At 24.6% G+C, this 17,692-nt stretch overlaps 1 protein-coding gene across 1 annotated transcript in view; it reads right to left on the reverse strand.

The window, feature by feature from the left end:
* LOC129965766 (transcription factor Dp-1-like) overlaps window positions 1–16,950 on the reverse strand; it is a 49,756-nt gene extending 32,806 nt beyond the window's left edge. Inside the window, exons 1-3 of the mRNA XM_056079932.1 lie at window positions 16,489–16,950; window positions 8,865–8,992; window positions 8,701–8,770 (exon numbers count right to left, since the gene is read on the reverse strand). Coding sequence (XP_055935907.1) covers window positions 8,701–8,770; window positions 8,865–8,992; window positions 16,489–16,534 — 244 coding nt within the window. The 5' untranslated portion in view covers window positions 16,535–16,950. The remainder of the gene's footprint in view (window positions 1–8,700; window positions 8,771–8,864; window positions 8,993–16,488) is intronic.
* Between the last annotated feature and the right edge of the window lie 742 nt (window positions 16,951–17,692).

Raw genomic sequence — 17,692 nt, forward strand, 5'->3', positions numbered from 1 at the left:
TATCTATCATTTCTGGTCTAAAATCCCAATACTGGCAATAAAAAAAAACATGCAATGGTGCAAAATTTTAAACGTTAGAAATTCTTGCTGTCAAAATTAGTATTATTCAGTCAAATCAATCGATCAAATAATTTTTTAAAAAAATGTTCGCAAATAATCTAGACCATAACATTACCTTATAAATAAAAGAGGCAACATGGCTTGTAAATAATATGTATTTTTCTTTAAAAACTCTTTTCTTCAAAAATAAATAAAACGGAATCCGGATTAGCCAGAGAAATCACGAATTTCGACTCAACTGAAAAGTTTCCCGGATTTGTCTGAAAAACTTTATAATATTCAATTTTTGTATTATTAACATTCAACTCTCATTAACTTTCATATTCATCCATCTTTTCTTTTCAATTAAATATATGGAAACTGTGCTAACTAATTTACTAATAAGTTAAAACCAATTTTTTAAAAAAATATGAAATTATTAAATTATCGATTTTAATTAGATAAAAAACGTATAACTTTCTTGAAATCGTCATAGTCATTGAATAACAATGCTTCACTTTATTTCTGAATATTTTTCATTAATTTTAACATTTCATTAACTTTATAACGGGTTGATAAAAGTTAGCAAAATATATAAGAAAACGAAGAAAAAAAACCAAGTTTTTTTTCATGGAGCTTTTATTTAGTGACGAAAAAAATTAAATGTAATATTTTTAAAAGTAAGAAATACATTCAGAAAATCTGCCATTATAAACGAATTTTTAATCAAATAAATTAATGGTTTACTTTATGCTTCTTTGCCCTTTAAAAGATTATTATTATTAATATTATTTTATAAGAACACAACAAATGATATCACTCAAATATATGCATTCGTCGAAATTCGAGATAACTACTAACTGTGATTTCGATTAGAGTAACACAAAAGAAAATGCTCTTTCAGTAAACGAAAAAGAACTAGACTTCTTTTAAGTAGAGCTGTGACGGCGATTCAAATCTTTGCACAATATATTTATTCAACGTTTCACCTTTTTATGAAAGCAATATATAATATTTCAAGTGATAATATACAAAATAAATTAAAATACTTTCATACTAGTAACTGAATTCTACTGCCAACATTTCGCAACTTATGTACAGTCCCCAGCTACGGACACGAGAGTCACGTGGGAAGGATAAACCGATCGTCCTTCGAAGAACATGAATGAAAACGATGAAACGCTCTCGGGAAGTGGAGGGGAGGGAGGTGGACTCGCTTGCAGTTGAAAACGTGAACATCCGGAAGAGCTTTTTCGCGCCAAGAATCTTAGCTTGTTTATGGCGCGAAACCGCTGTCCGACTGCTTCTCCTTCCAACGGATCGTCAAACGGTTCAAAATATTTGGAAAAATCTTTCAACAAAGATATTTTTGTGCAGGATGCCTAGAAATAAAGGCTTATATACAAGCAAAATTTTCTTTTTTCTAAAATTAATTTAATATTTTTAAAAATGATCTTAAAGTTAAAACGGGGGAAAAAAGAAACATTGTTTACTACCACTGATTAATTCACCGATTCTGCTAAACCACTACAAAAAAAAAAAAAAAAACTATTCTGACGAAATTTTTCACTGTAATTGAAATCGATATCATCTTATCTTGCCACTTTTTTATCCTAGATATGTGGCGAATTTTATTATCATTATATAACGAAAAACACTTCAAACATAAATCTTATCCATGTAATTCATCAAATGATTTATTCCACCTCTTGGAATACACTAGGAATTAATAGAAATTCATTAGATGATTTTTCAAAATAAGAGATCGATAAATTTTTATATGAACAGAATTAAGTGCGATGTTTCGATCGAAAAATTCCTGCTATTTTTATTTTAAAATATATAAAAAAGTTATTTAAATAATTATGTATTTCGATACACGGAATTAATATTCAAATAATTTTCAAGCAGAATCCCGAATGCATATAAAATTTCATTAGGAAAAAAATATATTCAGTTAAAGGTTAAGAATTCTTTCAAAGAATTAAAAAAAAAAAATCAATCAAATGAGCATTTAAAAAAAGGAATAAAAATAATTCCTTTGAAGTGTTCCAAAACGCTGTATAACTTCGCTTTCGTTATTTGAAAGTTTTATATCCTTTTAAAACAGAAGAATTGGACCTTCTAAAAAAATATAAAGCGATTGAAAAGTGATGAAAGGGTACTTTACTTTACATAAAAAATGATAAATCTAATCACTTTACAAAAAAAAAAAAAAAAAAATGCTAAGTTACAAATTTCAGTTTTAACAGGAATTTAAGTATATTTTATTTTTATATTTTTACTTTGAACTTTCTTTTCATCAGTTCAAAATTGTAACTAATAATGTCTATTGAAAAACAGCAAATTTTATTTTCAATTATGAAAGTAGCAAATTCTTTGACTAGGAAAAAAGATTATAATATATCCGTGCAAATCATTCAAAAACTCTATTGCAATTCCTACTACTAGAGTTGATTTCTTAATCTTTATTTTTTTTTTCAAGCCAGGGAAAGAAAAATCATTAGATAATCATACAAGAAATTAATTATAATTAATATAATAAATGACTTGAAGGGAGGAAAAAAAGAAGCTCTAGTTATTTGTTTAATTATTATGTGCAGTTATTAAATAATGTAAGAAATTTTAAATCAAAATCAATTTGATTATACTTTATATACATTTACTATATTTGCAATAAATACGGTAATAGTTAACGAAAGCATGCCACTGATTTCCCATATTTTATACACGAAGTTGATATAATCACTTAAAGAATGATGCAATAAAATATTCTGACAGCAAACTAGCTCACATTAATTCCTTTGCAACAGTATTATTTGCTCAGTTTAAACTTATTATGTCATATTCAAATATATAGAGTACTGCACTTTCACTGGATACTAACTATTAAATGAACTATTGAATTGTAATGAACTTAACGATGCACAAAAACAAAATCAGACACAGAATAAATGTTTCACTAGTAAAAAAAATATGCAAGTAAATAAATGCTATGAAAAATATAATGGTATTGTAATAAATTATCTAGCAATCTTAAAAATGTATTGAAACATTGTTAAATTTTGCAATTCAAATTTTTTTTTTAAATTTACATTAGCTTTTTTTATAGTACAAAACTAAAAAGAACTAAGACTTTAATAATATGATTTATCCATTTTTTTTAATTTAAAAAAAAATTACTGCATACTATTCACGTCTTTGAAATAAAGAAATTACAGCCACACAGCCAAAAGTATAAAAATAATCATTAAGACAGTAAAAATTACAAAGGATAGTATTTTCTTTTGAAAATCTATACAATTAAAATAGGAAAGTATATAAGTAAAGTGCTTTTCCAATTAAAGTAGGAAAAATTAATTCAAATTTTTATCAGTGAAAAATGGGGCTTCAAGTATATTCTGAAACTAAATCCAGAATTTATTATTATTATTGGATTGTTTCTGTCCTGTATATTATTTGAAAAATAAAATATTATATTCCCTCACAAAAAAATATTGTAATTTTTAACACTCCATCAAAAGTAATACCAAAGAAAATAAAATCCCCATTCCTTTTAACTGCAACATCAGCACCAAATATTCTATAACATTTTCTCAAGAAGTCAGCATTAAATTATTCATATAAAGTTTCATTTTTCATTAATTATTTAAAAAAAATATTTTTTTTTTTCCTTTCATCTTCATAATTCAACTAATTAAGTTTTTTTTTTTTTAAATATATGCAAGTAAGCAAATTTGAGAAGAAAGAATAAACAAGCATAAATTAAGGCATGCTTCTAACAATTCATAGCTTAGAGAAAAGCAGCTTTTCACCTTAAATTTATTGGATTTCATAAATTAAGTTTCATAAGTTGTTTTGGGTTTTTTTATCCTTCCTAAGTTTGTTGGCAATATTATCTGATGCAATTTGAAAAATGTAGCAATTGGGTATTCATAAATATCTTCAAAACATTCTTTAAGCAATAATAGCAAAATTCTATGTAACTCTTGTAAAAAAAAAAATATTTCATTTTTTTTTTAATGCTTTTGTAAAAATAGAGAGAGAACAAGTCACAGTATCACAGAGGAAAGAAAACATACATATCAGCCTTAACAAGTATAATTTCGTATTTTTCTAAATATAATGTAGTACTGATATATTAAGAATAGTAACTGTCAAAAGTTGAGATTTTGATGCAATTTAACCTTTCTGAATCCACGTTTTCTCTAAAAAAATTGGAATTATATCGCTATGTAAATATGAAATCACAGAGGGTAAAAATGAGAAGAGTAAAATTTGGCATTTCCTTCTTGCATCAAAATAATGCATTGGTAACAAATTTTAGACCAAATCCCTCAACGAGGAAAAGTACTTTTCTCAAAAATGTTCTCTGGCTTCCTTACTATAATATGAAAATGCACAAAAACTAATTGAGTAAACTGACAAGTAAGTAAGTGACTCTGGCACTGCTAATCACACTAAATTTAAATACTGAATTTATTTCAAAGAATATTAATATTCCATCAAGTCACACTATTTAATACATTAATTTATGGGCAAATTATTATGGGTTTAAGTAATAAATTATCATAGCTTTAAATAAGATAAATTTTAATTTTCGAATAAGTTTTCATTTTTGAAAAAAATAACATAGCAATCTAAACACATCCTGTTATAGAAAGTTATTGCATTTTAAAAATAGCATAAAAATTGTTTCTAGTGGATGACAGCTTTTGAAATTATCAACAAAAATCATCAAAATTATAAAACTGAAAAAAAATGACAAAATCATCACTGGAAATAGCAATTTTTAATACTTTAAAAGAATGTTTATTAATACTGATTGAAAATATCTGATTACATAAAACACAGCTAAACTTATTTTTTATCACATATTGTAGCGATACCCTTTGGTGGAAATAGATGAAATATTCAATAGTAGCCCCAGCAATCAATTGGCCATAATGTCAAAAAAATCTATCTAGAAAGTTAACCTGATTCTTATAAACAAAATGATAATACTATTTTAGCCTTAATCAGAAATGAACTACATACTTATATGTATGCATGTTTGTTATTCAGTAAGTTATATGCATTTATATCAAAACAATAAATTACTATAGTGAGAATCCAATCAATTACAGATAAGTAAATATATTTCACAATTTTACAAATGCAATTCAGAACAGTTTGCAAATAATAAAAATAATGAACTTGAAAAGCAATACATAAAATAACTATAAAAAAGTTTCAGGAAAAAAAAATGAGTTAAAGTCAACTTAAGATACAATTAATTTTATTAATATTATCTACCATTTCTGGGTATTAATAAAATAGACTAATCAGCAGGTTTGCCAGAAATATTGGTTGTCAAATTTCAATTAAATCTTGTGTGTAACCTGATGTTCATGATTCACTCATCAATTTCTAAACATCAGATTTTGATAGATATTAAAGCTGTGCTATTATAATAGCTTTGCGCCTATTTTTTTATTACATATATGAATTTACAAAATGGAGTCAATTCCGATAACATCACAGGATATTTTGAAACATAACTGTATCTGTCTTCGAGAATTCTCTTTTGTAATAATATAATTGTAACATCCAGTTCTTTTGATAATCTGTGGTGCTAATAAACAGATTGCTTCTTTAGTTTTCAATAATTTAAGAAAATCACACACTTAAGTATTCGAAAAAACAATAGAAACAGTTTCATTACAGCAATAAATACTATCACTAAAAACCTATGCAAAAAAAAAATTCAATTTTCAAATTTAACAGCTGATTTGGTATTAATCAAAGATATTTTCTCAAATTTTATAATGGTATAAAAATTAATTTTGTGCAATAAAATCTTCAGAAGTTATTGTAAAAAAACCAAAATCTTACTTAATTTTTAATTTAAAATTTCAAAAATCACTCTGAAGTATACATGCCACTGTCTAAAGAACTTTTGTATTGAATCAAGTAGCTCCAGGTTAAAAATTAAGGCCTGTAAAGTACAGCAGACACACATACATACACACATTACCAATAATAATTAGTAGAAGCAAACTTTAAATCACAATTGAAAATTACGATTTAAATCAAATGCTCAAACAACATGTTGCCTAAAATTCAGAGACTCTTTCATTCTACAATAAATATTAAATAATTTCATTCATTCAAATAACAAATTTACAGATTAAATTCATTGTATATTTTGTTCAGATTAGATAGAAAAATCCTTTAAAGCTCTTCAAAATCTTATTTAAAAATGCAATTTGAATCTCAATTACAGCCTAGTGGGTATTAAACACAATACTGCACCCACAATCTGAAAAAACCTCTCAACAGTGTGTATGCAAGATTTTTACAATCCATTAAAAAGGTATTATTGGGCCCTTGAAAGGATTATTTATATATATGTTTCAAGTACATACTTGCATTTTCCTTTAATTATTACTAAAATAAAGGGGGAGGGGATATTTGCATTTTCAACACAGTTTTGCTTTACATTGTTCAATTTTCATCTAAAGCATTTCAATAGGTATAAAAGTAATTTTACACACTAGAAATTAGCTTAATTTAATTTTGATATGAATACAAACTTATTTCCTCTTGCGGCACATATCAGGGAGCATTAAAAGTAAATGCCTTAAAAAACTTCAAAATTTATTTAAAGGTAATAAATTTAATACAGAAGACTTGGTGTTTGATTCCAAATCTATAGATATTCACTTTCATAGGATAAAACAAATATTTACTTTTATCTAATAATTTTCTCGTAAAATTATCATTTCAATAAACAGAGTGAAGGATAAGTTATTTCAACATAATTTTAATAATGGATCATTTCAACAGTAGATAAAACTAATTTATTTCCACACAACCACCTATATACAAAATGTTGATAGACAAGTTGTTGTTTTTTAATCTGTTTTTGCATTTTAAAAATTTGCCACATTTTACATATCTGTTTGAAAACAAACTCTTTTTCAAAAGAGAATGAACAAAGTTCAGTAATAAAAGCTCAATTTTGAAACTAACACAAATTTTATCAAATATATTTTTTTATTTTTATTTAATATTTCACAGTAAATATTTTGTTGAACAACATCTCAACAATTACATCAGCTCAAAAAGCTCCAGTCAAGAAAGGAAATTAAATAAAGCAAATTTCCGAAGAACTAAAATATTTTCAAATTCTAAAGTTTATAGCTATGTCCATAACTTCATAAAAAACGGCATACAATTTGAATATTTTAATTTCAAAGTAATAATTAAAAAAGAACAATTTCCATTAATTTTTTTTATCATTCACTATAAAAAAATACAGTTTAAATCATTTTTTCCCCATATTTGTAACCTCTGTGATTGTTATGATAATTATTGTATCATCTCCAACTATTCATTCAATAAAGTATCTAGGCCATGAAGAGATTTTTTTTTTTTTTTTTTTTTACTACAGCATATCTGAATTGTTACTATGAAAGTGTACCCAAGTATCTTCAAAACAATTTTGAAATAAAAAGAATCAAAAATTAATAAAGATTTGTTTTAAATACACACAAAATACTAAGAAGTATTTAACAAATTATTCACTTAACATTCTTATAAGGTATTAAATAAATTCTATTGGATGGCTTTATTTTCGTAATTACAATTAAATAAAAAAATCTATAAATATAACAAAACAAATTTCAAACTTAAACTAAAAAAAATTCACATAGTTTTGAGAAAATTTTCAATTATCTTTTAAGATATAAAAATATTCAAAACAGTTAACATTTTTTTGTTAATATTCATATAATTTGGAACATACACTGTTGTATTTAGTGTGTTCAAAAATTTTTTGATTAGAAAGCACACAATGATTTAGGAGATTTTTTGAAAATCCAAGAGCAGATAAAAACATATCTGTTTAAATATACTAATAGAAAAGAATATAACATACCTGACTTTCAGACTCTGATACATTAGAGTTGAGAAGGAGAAAAATAAGTGGAGAGCAGATTATTAAGGAATAATAGGGCTGTAATAAATACAATTACAGCCAAATCTGACAAATTTTGATTCATGTCAAAATTTTATAAGTAATAATAACAGTTTAATACACTATCAAAATAGACTACTTTGATATTGCACAATTGTTATGAACATCTGCTAATTAGTCAGAACTAGGAAATATTAGTTCACAAAAAAGTTTTAATATAATTCCGTTTTAAATTATATTTATACTGATGTTAATTATCAGAATTTGTTTCATCATAATAATTAAATGTTATCTGTAATAAGTAGGAGCATAATTTTTTTAAAAATTAGATATCTATTTGTTATTATTTAAAATATATTAAATATAATAGTAAACTGAAAATCAAAGAAAAAATTTATTTAATAAAAACAAGCAATATAAAAAAATGGATGTTTTAAAATCATACCACACATGTTGCTGTAATTCACTCTGCCCTGCATCCTTAAAACAGTAGATTTATAAAATGTAGTAGCTAACTTTTTATTAAAACATGTCTTAAGTTTTTTTGTTTTGTTTTTTGTTCCCCCCCCCCCACTTTCTAAATAGAAAAGAGCAATCAACTGCTTTTTTACTGTTTGAAAGCCGAACAGAAAAAACTGTTTTTGAACCTATAGCTGAAATTTTATTTATCAAGACACTGCAATAAATAAATATTCAAATACCTCTAAGCTCTCTAGGTTGATTGGTGTTTTTACCACTAGTAATTTCTCCATTGGGACGAATAATTCCAACCTAAAAATCATGAAAAAATGGTATAAAAACATATAAAATAACATTTATTTGAAAATACTAATGAAACCATAAAGAAAAATGCACAAAAACATACTTCTTTGGCAATATTTTCCAGTCCATGCTTCTTATAGTACTTAATAAGATCTGCTTTAACAGGTGACAGTGTTCGAACATTAGGATCAGTACTTTTATTTCCAACAGAGGTTGTTGCATTGTTTTGTCCTACGGATTAAAATAGACAATTATCTCATAAACTTCATTTTTTTGCAAATTTCTGCAAATGAGCAATTAATATAATACAACATATACAACTATTGCTACATATTTATAGACATTTTTTTAAATATATTGCCAAAAGTATGTAAACAAAAGTTATAAAAAATTATTTCCATCTATACTAATCATTTGTGTTATATATCCATTATCTATTCTGTATTTCTTTAACTACACATATGCAAAAAATATACAATTTTTTATGGCAACAAAATAAATTTAATAAATCTTTATTTCAATTTTTATATATACTTGTTATTATTGTTATGCTTCAAAATTTCATTTATGTAAGCAAATTAAATTTTCATCTTCATCTAAAAAATAACCTTATTGGCCTCATATTTTTAAACATTGACATTTAAATGTTTTAATAGTCAGTTCTACTATATAGTTGGTAAATCTAATTTCAAATATAAAGGATTCTCATAGTCATTAAAGAAACTGAGAATGGAAAGAACTGCACCTGAACTGAACTGATCATCTAGTTAAGCCTTTACTTCACAAACATATTTTACTTACTTTTCTCTTCCACCTTTATAAATCATAATATAAAATGCATTGTCCTAATTTCCCATTATTATTACCCTTTTATCTCTGTATGTTGTATTCGCACATGCAAGAAAGATTTTTTTTAAAGAATGACATATATTACATATATAAATTAAAGCCATAATGAATATATTATACTTAAATACAGATATAGTAAAATAACTGATGGTCATTATCAAATTAAGTCCAACATCCAAAAAATTACATTAAAAATGCAAGTACCACAATGAGCTTCAAAATCATACAGTCTGTTCAAATCAAAATCAACCTTATCAATAAAATATCTAAATAATAATAATAAACAGTTCGAAACAATGCAAATTAAGAAAAAATTTATTATAAAAAGGATAGTCATACAAAAATGAGTATTTTCTCAATAAGAATTGAATTATTTTAATAGATATTATAATTATTATGTGTTATATTCATTAACACATAAATTAATATTTTTTTCTCATTATTTGCTCAATCATTTGAAGAGCAGGGATGATTTTAATTCTTCTTTTAGAAAAATCCAAGAATTATGGATCAGCAGTAAAAAAAATAATAAACTACATATGCTAATTTTATTCTTTATTTATTTATTTTTTTGAAAATTGATTTCAATTAAGAATTTTAATTGTAACAATATTATGGTTATTGAAGTAAATTTTATATATGTATCTGCATCATATAGATACTGTGGTGAATAGCATATAAGCCAGTTAACAACTATGCTACTCAACAGGGCACAGGCCCATTAGACAACAGCTCAATACATCACCACTCAACAGCCATATTGTTCGTCTCACCCCCGACTCACTGGAGGGAGAGTCTGTGGTGAATAGCATATAAGCCAGTTAACAACTATGCTACATGAGTATATGCTTTTATATCCTGGTTATGTTACTGGAATGCGAACCACAAGGTCCCAGGTTCTATCCTCGCACATCACAATTCGCTAAAATACTATATCTGTTTGAGGTAAACTAGCTACATTTTTATACCTAAATATTGATTAAGAAAGATTAAGAAATATATTAAGTAGAAAAGGAAGTAAGTAGGGAAACTAGAACGAATAAATTTATTTCTAAATATTAAGCTTAATTTCAATTTTCATTGAAGTTTTATCAAAATGCACTATCAATATTTTAAAAATATTTTTTTCAATGATTTTTTTTTTCAAGAAATAGAAATATTAAAATTACCTCCTTTAATTTTCCTACTATATATATTGTGGGAACATGTACAGAAAATTCTAGTATATGATCTATATTTTTATAAAATTTAATACAGAATTTGAGTTTTTTAATTTTAAAACTTCTAACATTTTTTCTGAAGGCAAGGCACCCATGATAAGAGCATTTTATATATGTATTAAAACAGAAATTAATATATTTACTAAATTCTAATTTTTAATTAAATACAGTAGTATTATAATGTACTGCTGTAAAACTAATATATTAACAGAAATTAATATATTTACTAATATTTCAATTTTTAATTAAATACAGTAGTATTGTAATGTACTGCTGAACTGTATAACTAATATATTGTTAATTATAAAAAAATCAATAATCATTAAAATTTCATAATCTGATTTTTTTTATCTTTATTTTTCAAGAGCTCCCTTACTTTTGTTTTCTAAATATGTAAAATATATAAAAATTATTATTTTATTAAAGATAGGTATTTTTAAATATATTTATAAAACAAATACATTTATATTTTTCAACTTCTAAAACAAATTTTATATATCAGTATCTATCTCTATTATCAACATCTTAATTCAGATATAATAATAGTGAAAAGGTTTTTTGTTCTAACCATTTCAAAATATTGTGTATCTATAGCTAAATTTTACCACTTTATAAGCATGCACAAAACATAAAATTGAGGCACGGTGAAAGACTAAAAGTGCCTGGCATATAAAGAAAAAAAATTGAAAATGTCTTAAAAGTTCATATAAAATATTTGCTTGTATAAAATATATAAATAAATACAGCTGAATAAATATGAAGTCAAATATCTTATAAAGTTTTCATTCTTAAAAAAAATCAAAGATAATCTAGTACTGATAATTTGAAAAACACAACATTTTATAAGAGCCTTCAAAATGATAATGTATGACTACTTTATTAGAAGCTAATCTGAAAGACAGAAAATTAAAAAAAATAATCATTCAGCAAATAGTTTCTTCTAGATATTGCCAATTCCCGTAAAATTTTCACATCTTACCATCTTTGATATCACAAATGTTTCGTATAGCTAAATCTTACAAAAAAAAAATGTGCCAAAAAATTTTAGCTCCTATTACAGCAAAGAATAACGCGCACAAAAGCTAAGTTTCATAAAATAAACAAAAAGATAACAACTTTGTAATCAGAATTAATCCATTTCCTTTCATGACAATTATCCTCTTTCATGTCAGACAATCGATAAAAAGTAGTTTTAATGCTTTCAATGAGTAAAGAATTATGGAGTATCCCAGAAGCATAAGTTATTAAACAAAAATTTATACTCTTGTCTGGATCACACTTATTAAAACAGAAGCCCGCCACATCTACTCTTCATGGGTTAAGTTAAATTTTTTAAAATACTTGTCTTACCTTTTTTTTTCCTTAGATTCCTCTTTAATATTATTATATTAATTTTTAAATATGATTTTTTTTTTATCTCTGCCCCACTTTTTATTCAACTCCATAGTGCATTAATTTTACACTAAATCTTATTTTTTGCCATGAGCTGCAATTAAAGACCCTGGCCAGAGGCCAATGTTTAATAACTCTTTTTCCATCATTCTGCTACTCTCTTATCTTTGGAACATAAAAGACAGGTAAAGTAGCCATTCTAATTTACTTGAGGAGGTTTTGTAATCTCCTCAAATTATTAATTTTTTTAGGTGGGTTTTCTTTTTTAATCAGACATAACTCAAAAATAGAAGTAAATTTTAAAAAAAGTAGTAAGAAATTGGGAATTGATCAATATCTTTAAAAAAGTAAGTTTCTAGACGTGTAAAGCTTTCTAATAACATTATCATAATTATAATTTCGAATTGACTCTATATAGTTCAAGAGGCTTGAAAGCTTAGTTTTTCTATAAAAGTTTTTTTTTTTTTTTTTTTTTTTTTTTAATTTCTAATAACAATGATGTGTATCTATTACAAAAAAGCCTTCCAGCTAACTTTGATAAATTCAGTTTTGATCTAGTTGCAAAGGTTTCAGGTTGGTAGATTTGATTTCTGTCTAATAGAATTGATTCAACTGAACCTATGCAAAAACTGAAACCCTAATATTTGCTAAAGAAACTGTTTAAATTCTTACAGAAATCAGCAATTACCCATCAGTATGTATATATATTTTTGCAAGTTTCCTTATAATATTTATATGCAGTAGCTTTAAGAGTAGAAAATAATAAAGCTTAAAGGATAATTTAACCTTCCCTGCCCTTCTTCTAATTATAAGTTATATAAAAAAAGGGGGAGATTTTAAGAATTGTTGATAAATATTCAGTAAAAACTGAAGGACCAGTAAGCTTATAGATTCAGTTTAAGTTCATTGGAGAAAATGCATTGCAAGCTTCACATTTTCAAGGAAATGCTTTTAACATAGAAAAGTCTCTTGGAATTTTTACACTACTTGAGTAATTTATTATTTCATTTAAATTTTGAAAGTATTCTTTAATAAAAATGTGAATAGCTAGATAGCAGATTTTACATGTTTTAAATCAGTTTACAAAGAAATTTATTTATACAAAGATCTATTATAAGTCATTTAAAAAATGAGCCATGAAGCTCAATATTAAAAGTAATCCTTTGCATCAACAACTACCTCAAGGGATGATTTATAAATTCTAGAAAGCTACATATTATAAAAATACTCAAATTTCAGTTTTTAGAAAATTTTCATATTTATGTTTCAAAAATAGTTTAAGCCAATATCCCATTCCTTTTATTTTTATAAATAAATTTTTACTTCTTATTTTTTAAGCAAAAGTTATTTATATAATAATCGGAGGGGGGGGGATGATTTAACATAAATTTAAACATAATTTTAAAGACAAATTCTCACAATATTAAGAAAATGGAACAAAAACTTTAAAATTAACTGGGTTTTATTTTCCTAAATAAATTTATTTAACTGCACTGAGTATTGAATTTTTACTTAATATAAAATAAATTAATATTAAAGCCCCGAAATAGCTATCAAATTTTATCAACTACTTATTATTTTAATAATGTAGATAATGCAGTTATTTTAAAGTATCAAAATTAATTAAATTTCTAAAAAACAAAACTTTCTTACATTATGAGCAATAAAAATTAACTTTATATCTTCATGAAGAATCATACACAAATGAACCTATGAGGAATTTTGATAAACTGAAAGGTTAATCATGTAATTACTTTCTTTAACTTTATAAATCCATAATTATCTTGCATTTTATTAAAAATATTCATTAGAAAACCAAATTATATGGTGCACTTAGATAATATAAAATTCTCTTCCTATCAGTTAATGAATCAATATTTTTATAATTTCACAACATCTTCTAAAATATAGCATCTAACTGCATTCTAAAACTCTGATTACAAATTAAGCTTTAATATTAATTTTCATGAAAAATCATTAATCATAAAATACATCAACTTCTAAGGATTTATACTTTTAAAGAAAGTTTAATATGCAGAAGCTTTACATAAAGAGAAATTTTATTTCTAATTATTTTTATCTAACAGATTCTTTATTTAATCACAAGTAAATAAAAATATTTTTTTAAATGCTACTATATTTCTATATTTTATTTAAAAGCATTATGATTATAAGCACTAAATTTATAATAAAATTACAAGTTTTTAGTAAGTCTTAAATTTTGTTATCGTAAATGATTAAATAAGTTTTTAAAAATATTTTTTAGATAAAAAATATCTAAAAGACATATACTTTATTTTATTAGATTTACATTATTTTATCAATGAAACAGAATCAATAAGCCTCAAATTTTGAAAAAATTACCTCTGGTTTTAAAAATATAAAAAATATATAATTTATTTAACATCCAAGTTAAGTAATTCAACGTTTTAATCATTAAGAATTTTAATAAAGGTAATAAATTAGAAACTCATAAACAAAATAAATTATAAAACAAAAATATTCATGAAAAGTAATCTTTATTTGTTTTCACAAAACTTCAACATCTGCCAAGGATAGCTAATTATTCTAAAGCATAAAATTAGCATATATAATTTAGATGATAAAAAAAAAACTCACAACACATATTCCTTTACAATCTTATCTACTAACACAAAATAATTTGATAATAATGATTCATAAAATTTCAATTAATACACATGATTTTAAAAAGCAAAAAGAAATGTAAAAGCTATAAATTAAATAAAATAATGAAAATTAGGAATGCAATTCTTAATTCTTTGTTACTTTAAATTTCGAATAAATCAAGACAAAAATATTTATGAAAATTCTCTATGCAGGATCTAACAATAAGACTCATTTATACAGAAGTTAGAGAATAAAAGTCAATCTGGTACAATCAAAAATTAATATAACAGCTAAAAAATTTAATTGTTGAAAGCCAAACAAAATATAAATAATGCTTAAAGATTAAAACTATAAAACAAATAAATGTTCTTTTAAATAAAATGCTGTTAACAAATTTATTTTAAAGTCATAAATAATTAAATATAAATCTAACCATGATAATTAGATTATGAAATGTACTATTTAACAATATATGAAAGGAAAATTTATTAGCTTAAAAGTAAGTAGCACCTTCTAAAAAAATTGTTTTTCTAATAATGCAATGTATTTACATTAAAACAAAGGAGACTGTAAAATCAAAAAGTTATATCTCTGCATCTGTTATTAAGTTTCTGTTCCATTAACAAATTCAATGATACAATTGTTTATATTATGAAACTCGTATGTTTCGTTATTATTGTAGGGTAACTAAAAAACATTTTTTGTAGATAATGCCACTTGGTATTAAATTCTAAAACAAACTATATTCAAGAGATAATAATCTTGCCTTATGCAAGCAACTAAACAGATTTTACAGAAATATCAATTATACATGCTACACAACATTTTACCAGACTATGACTTTTACGAATATATTAAAATAAAAGTTTACATATTATAATAAATCTAAGCAAATAATTAAAATGCAATTAAAAGTACCAAAGCGATATTCAGAAATCGTCAACACTATCATAGCTATGAACTGAAGTCCATCATATAAATATTCGTAAAAATTCCCAACAACAAATAACTTATTACTTTCACTTAAATTTTATTAAACAAATTATCTAATTTCAATTTTAGTTTAATTAATAAAAAATCTGATATCAACATATACATGAATTAACCAAAAAAATTAAGACCCTAAGCAATCAATAGGGAAAAGATTATTTTTCGAAATATTTATATTAAAAATTGGGAATTCAGCCACATTTATGATAAAGAAATGTATATTTTATATTCACTTTCATTATTTTACTTTTTTATTTGTTTTGAAACTACAACAAATGGAGGAATTGCTGAAACTAAACTGAGCTAATTGAACGCATGGATCGGATTTCAATGCCACACTTCTTGATAACCAAATTAATTTCATCTGGAATTAGTACGATTGAATTCAGTTACTCATACACTTTTATCAGTATACAATCTAAATGGGAATAGAAATATTCGAAAAATAATAATTCATGTACATGTTTTCGGTAAGAAAATGTCAATGTAAACAAAAAAAAAAGCTTTATGTACCGGAACATGGAAACGCAACAATGAACTCATTTTAACACTAATAATCAATAACGTGTCAAATATAAAATCCCTAAGATTATAATAAAGCTATACATCATAATACAATGCACGTTTGCTTACTACAGGATAACATACCTTCATATTCCCAAAGATTTACCAGTGAAGCGGCACTATGGGACATGATTAAGGCGATGTTTTGGATTGAGTAAATTTGAAATAAGATTTTATTATTTGCTTGATAAAACTTGATATAGCATAACTAAAGTCTTTATTTTGTTCCAGCCTTGATAATAAATCGATAAATTCGGTTTTTCTGTTAATTTATTCTGAATTAATAATTTATACACATCAAGATGGCGACCGCGCAATCAAATTGTTAAAAACATGTGTATTTAAAATTAATTTTTTAAAACCATTTAAAATAAAAAACAATATGAAATCAACGAAAATATTGTAACTAGGCAACTTAAGATACAACAATACGCATCTACATAACTTCAAACGCTACATATCTAACAAAAAAAAAATATTTTTTGATACAGAGAGCGAAACGTTTCACGTTGATGCCCGCTAATTTCGATCCGAAAATGAGAATTGAGCAGCTTAGCTTGCGTACGATTCGCTTTCCGCAAACGAGCTTGGCGGTGGTGTCACAGAAACAAATCTTATTGGTCAAAACAACTTCACGTGACATGCGTGTAGGGAAAATTTTCCCGACCAGCAGAAAACTTAGTTTCTTTTCATCATAATTTTCAGTAAAAAGCTTTGGAAAAATATTTTTTAACAGCTCAAAATTCAATTCATCAATATCTTAAGATTCTCAATAAATATGAATAATATTTGTAGAAGATAAAATTGTTTTTCAGAAGCGGAAGTTGTGTTAAAAAAAAAAAAAAGAAAGCGCATTTAAATGCCAGTTACAGTTATAGCTCGTCTGATAAAACACTTAATAACGGCGAACTGCCTCTTGGCGTTGGAATATAAAATAAAAAGAACAAGAGATAATAAATTTTTATACAAAATAAATGTAATAAATTTAAGCTATCTGATTTTAAAAGATTTAGAAATATTTTAATTTGAAAAATGATAATTTTATTAATCGATAATAAAAACGGTCATGTAATCACTATGATTCAGAATTTCATGAACCTAATTTTAAACCTCGCCCATCAAAATATAAATGAATTTCCTTGACATAAAAATACTTGACATTAAATTTAAAAAATCTTTCAAACATTTTTTTATTTAAAAAAAAATATTTAAAAAGTCAGGTCAAAATTTTTGGGGGGAATAAAAATCTAATTACCAGTGAACCAATGACACTTTAAATCAACAATAG

The sequence above is a fragment of the Argiope bruennichi genome, chromosome 4 (genome assembly GCF_947563725.1).
Source record: "Argiope bruennichi chromosome 4, qqArgBrue1.1, whole genome shotgun sequence".
Taxonomy (NCBI): Eukaryota; Metazoa; Arthropoda; class Arachnida; order Araneae; family Araneidae; genus Argiope; species Argiope bruennichi.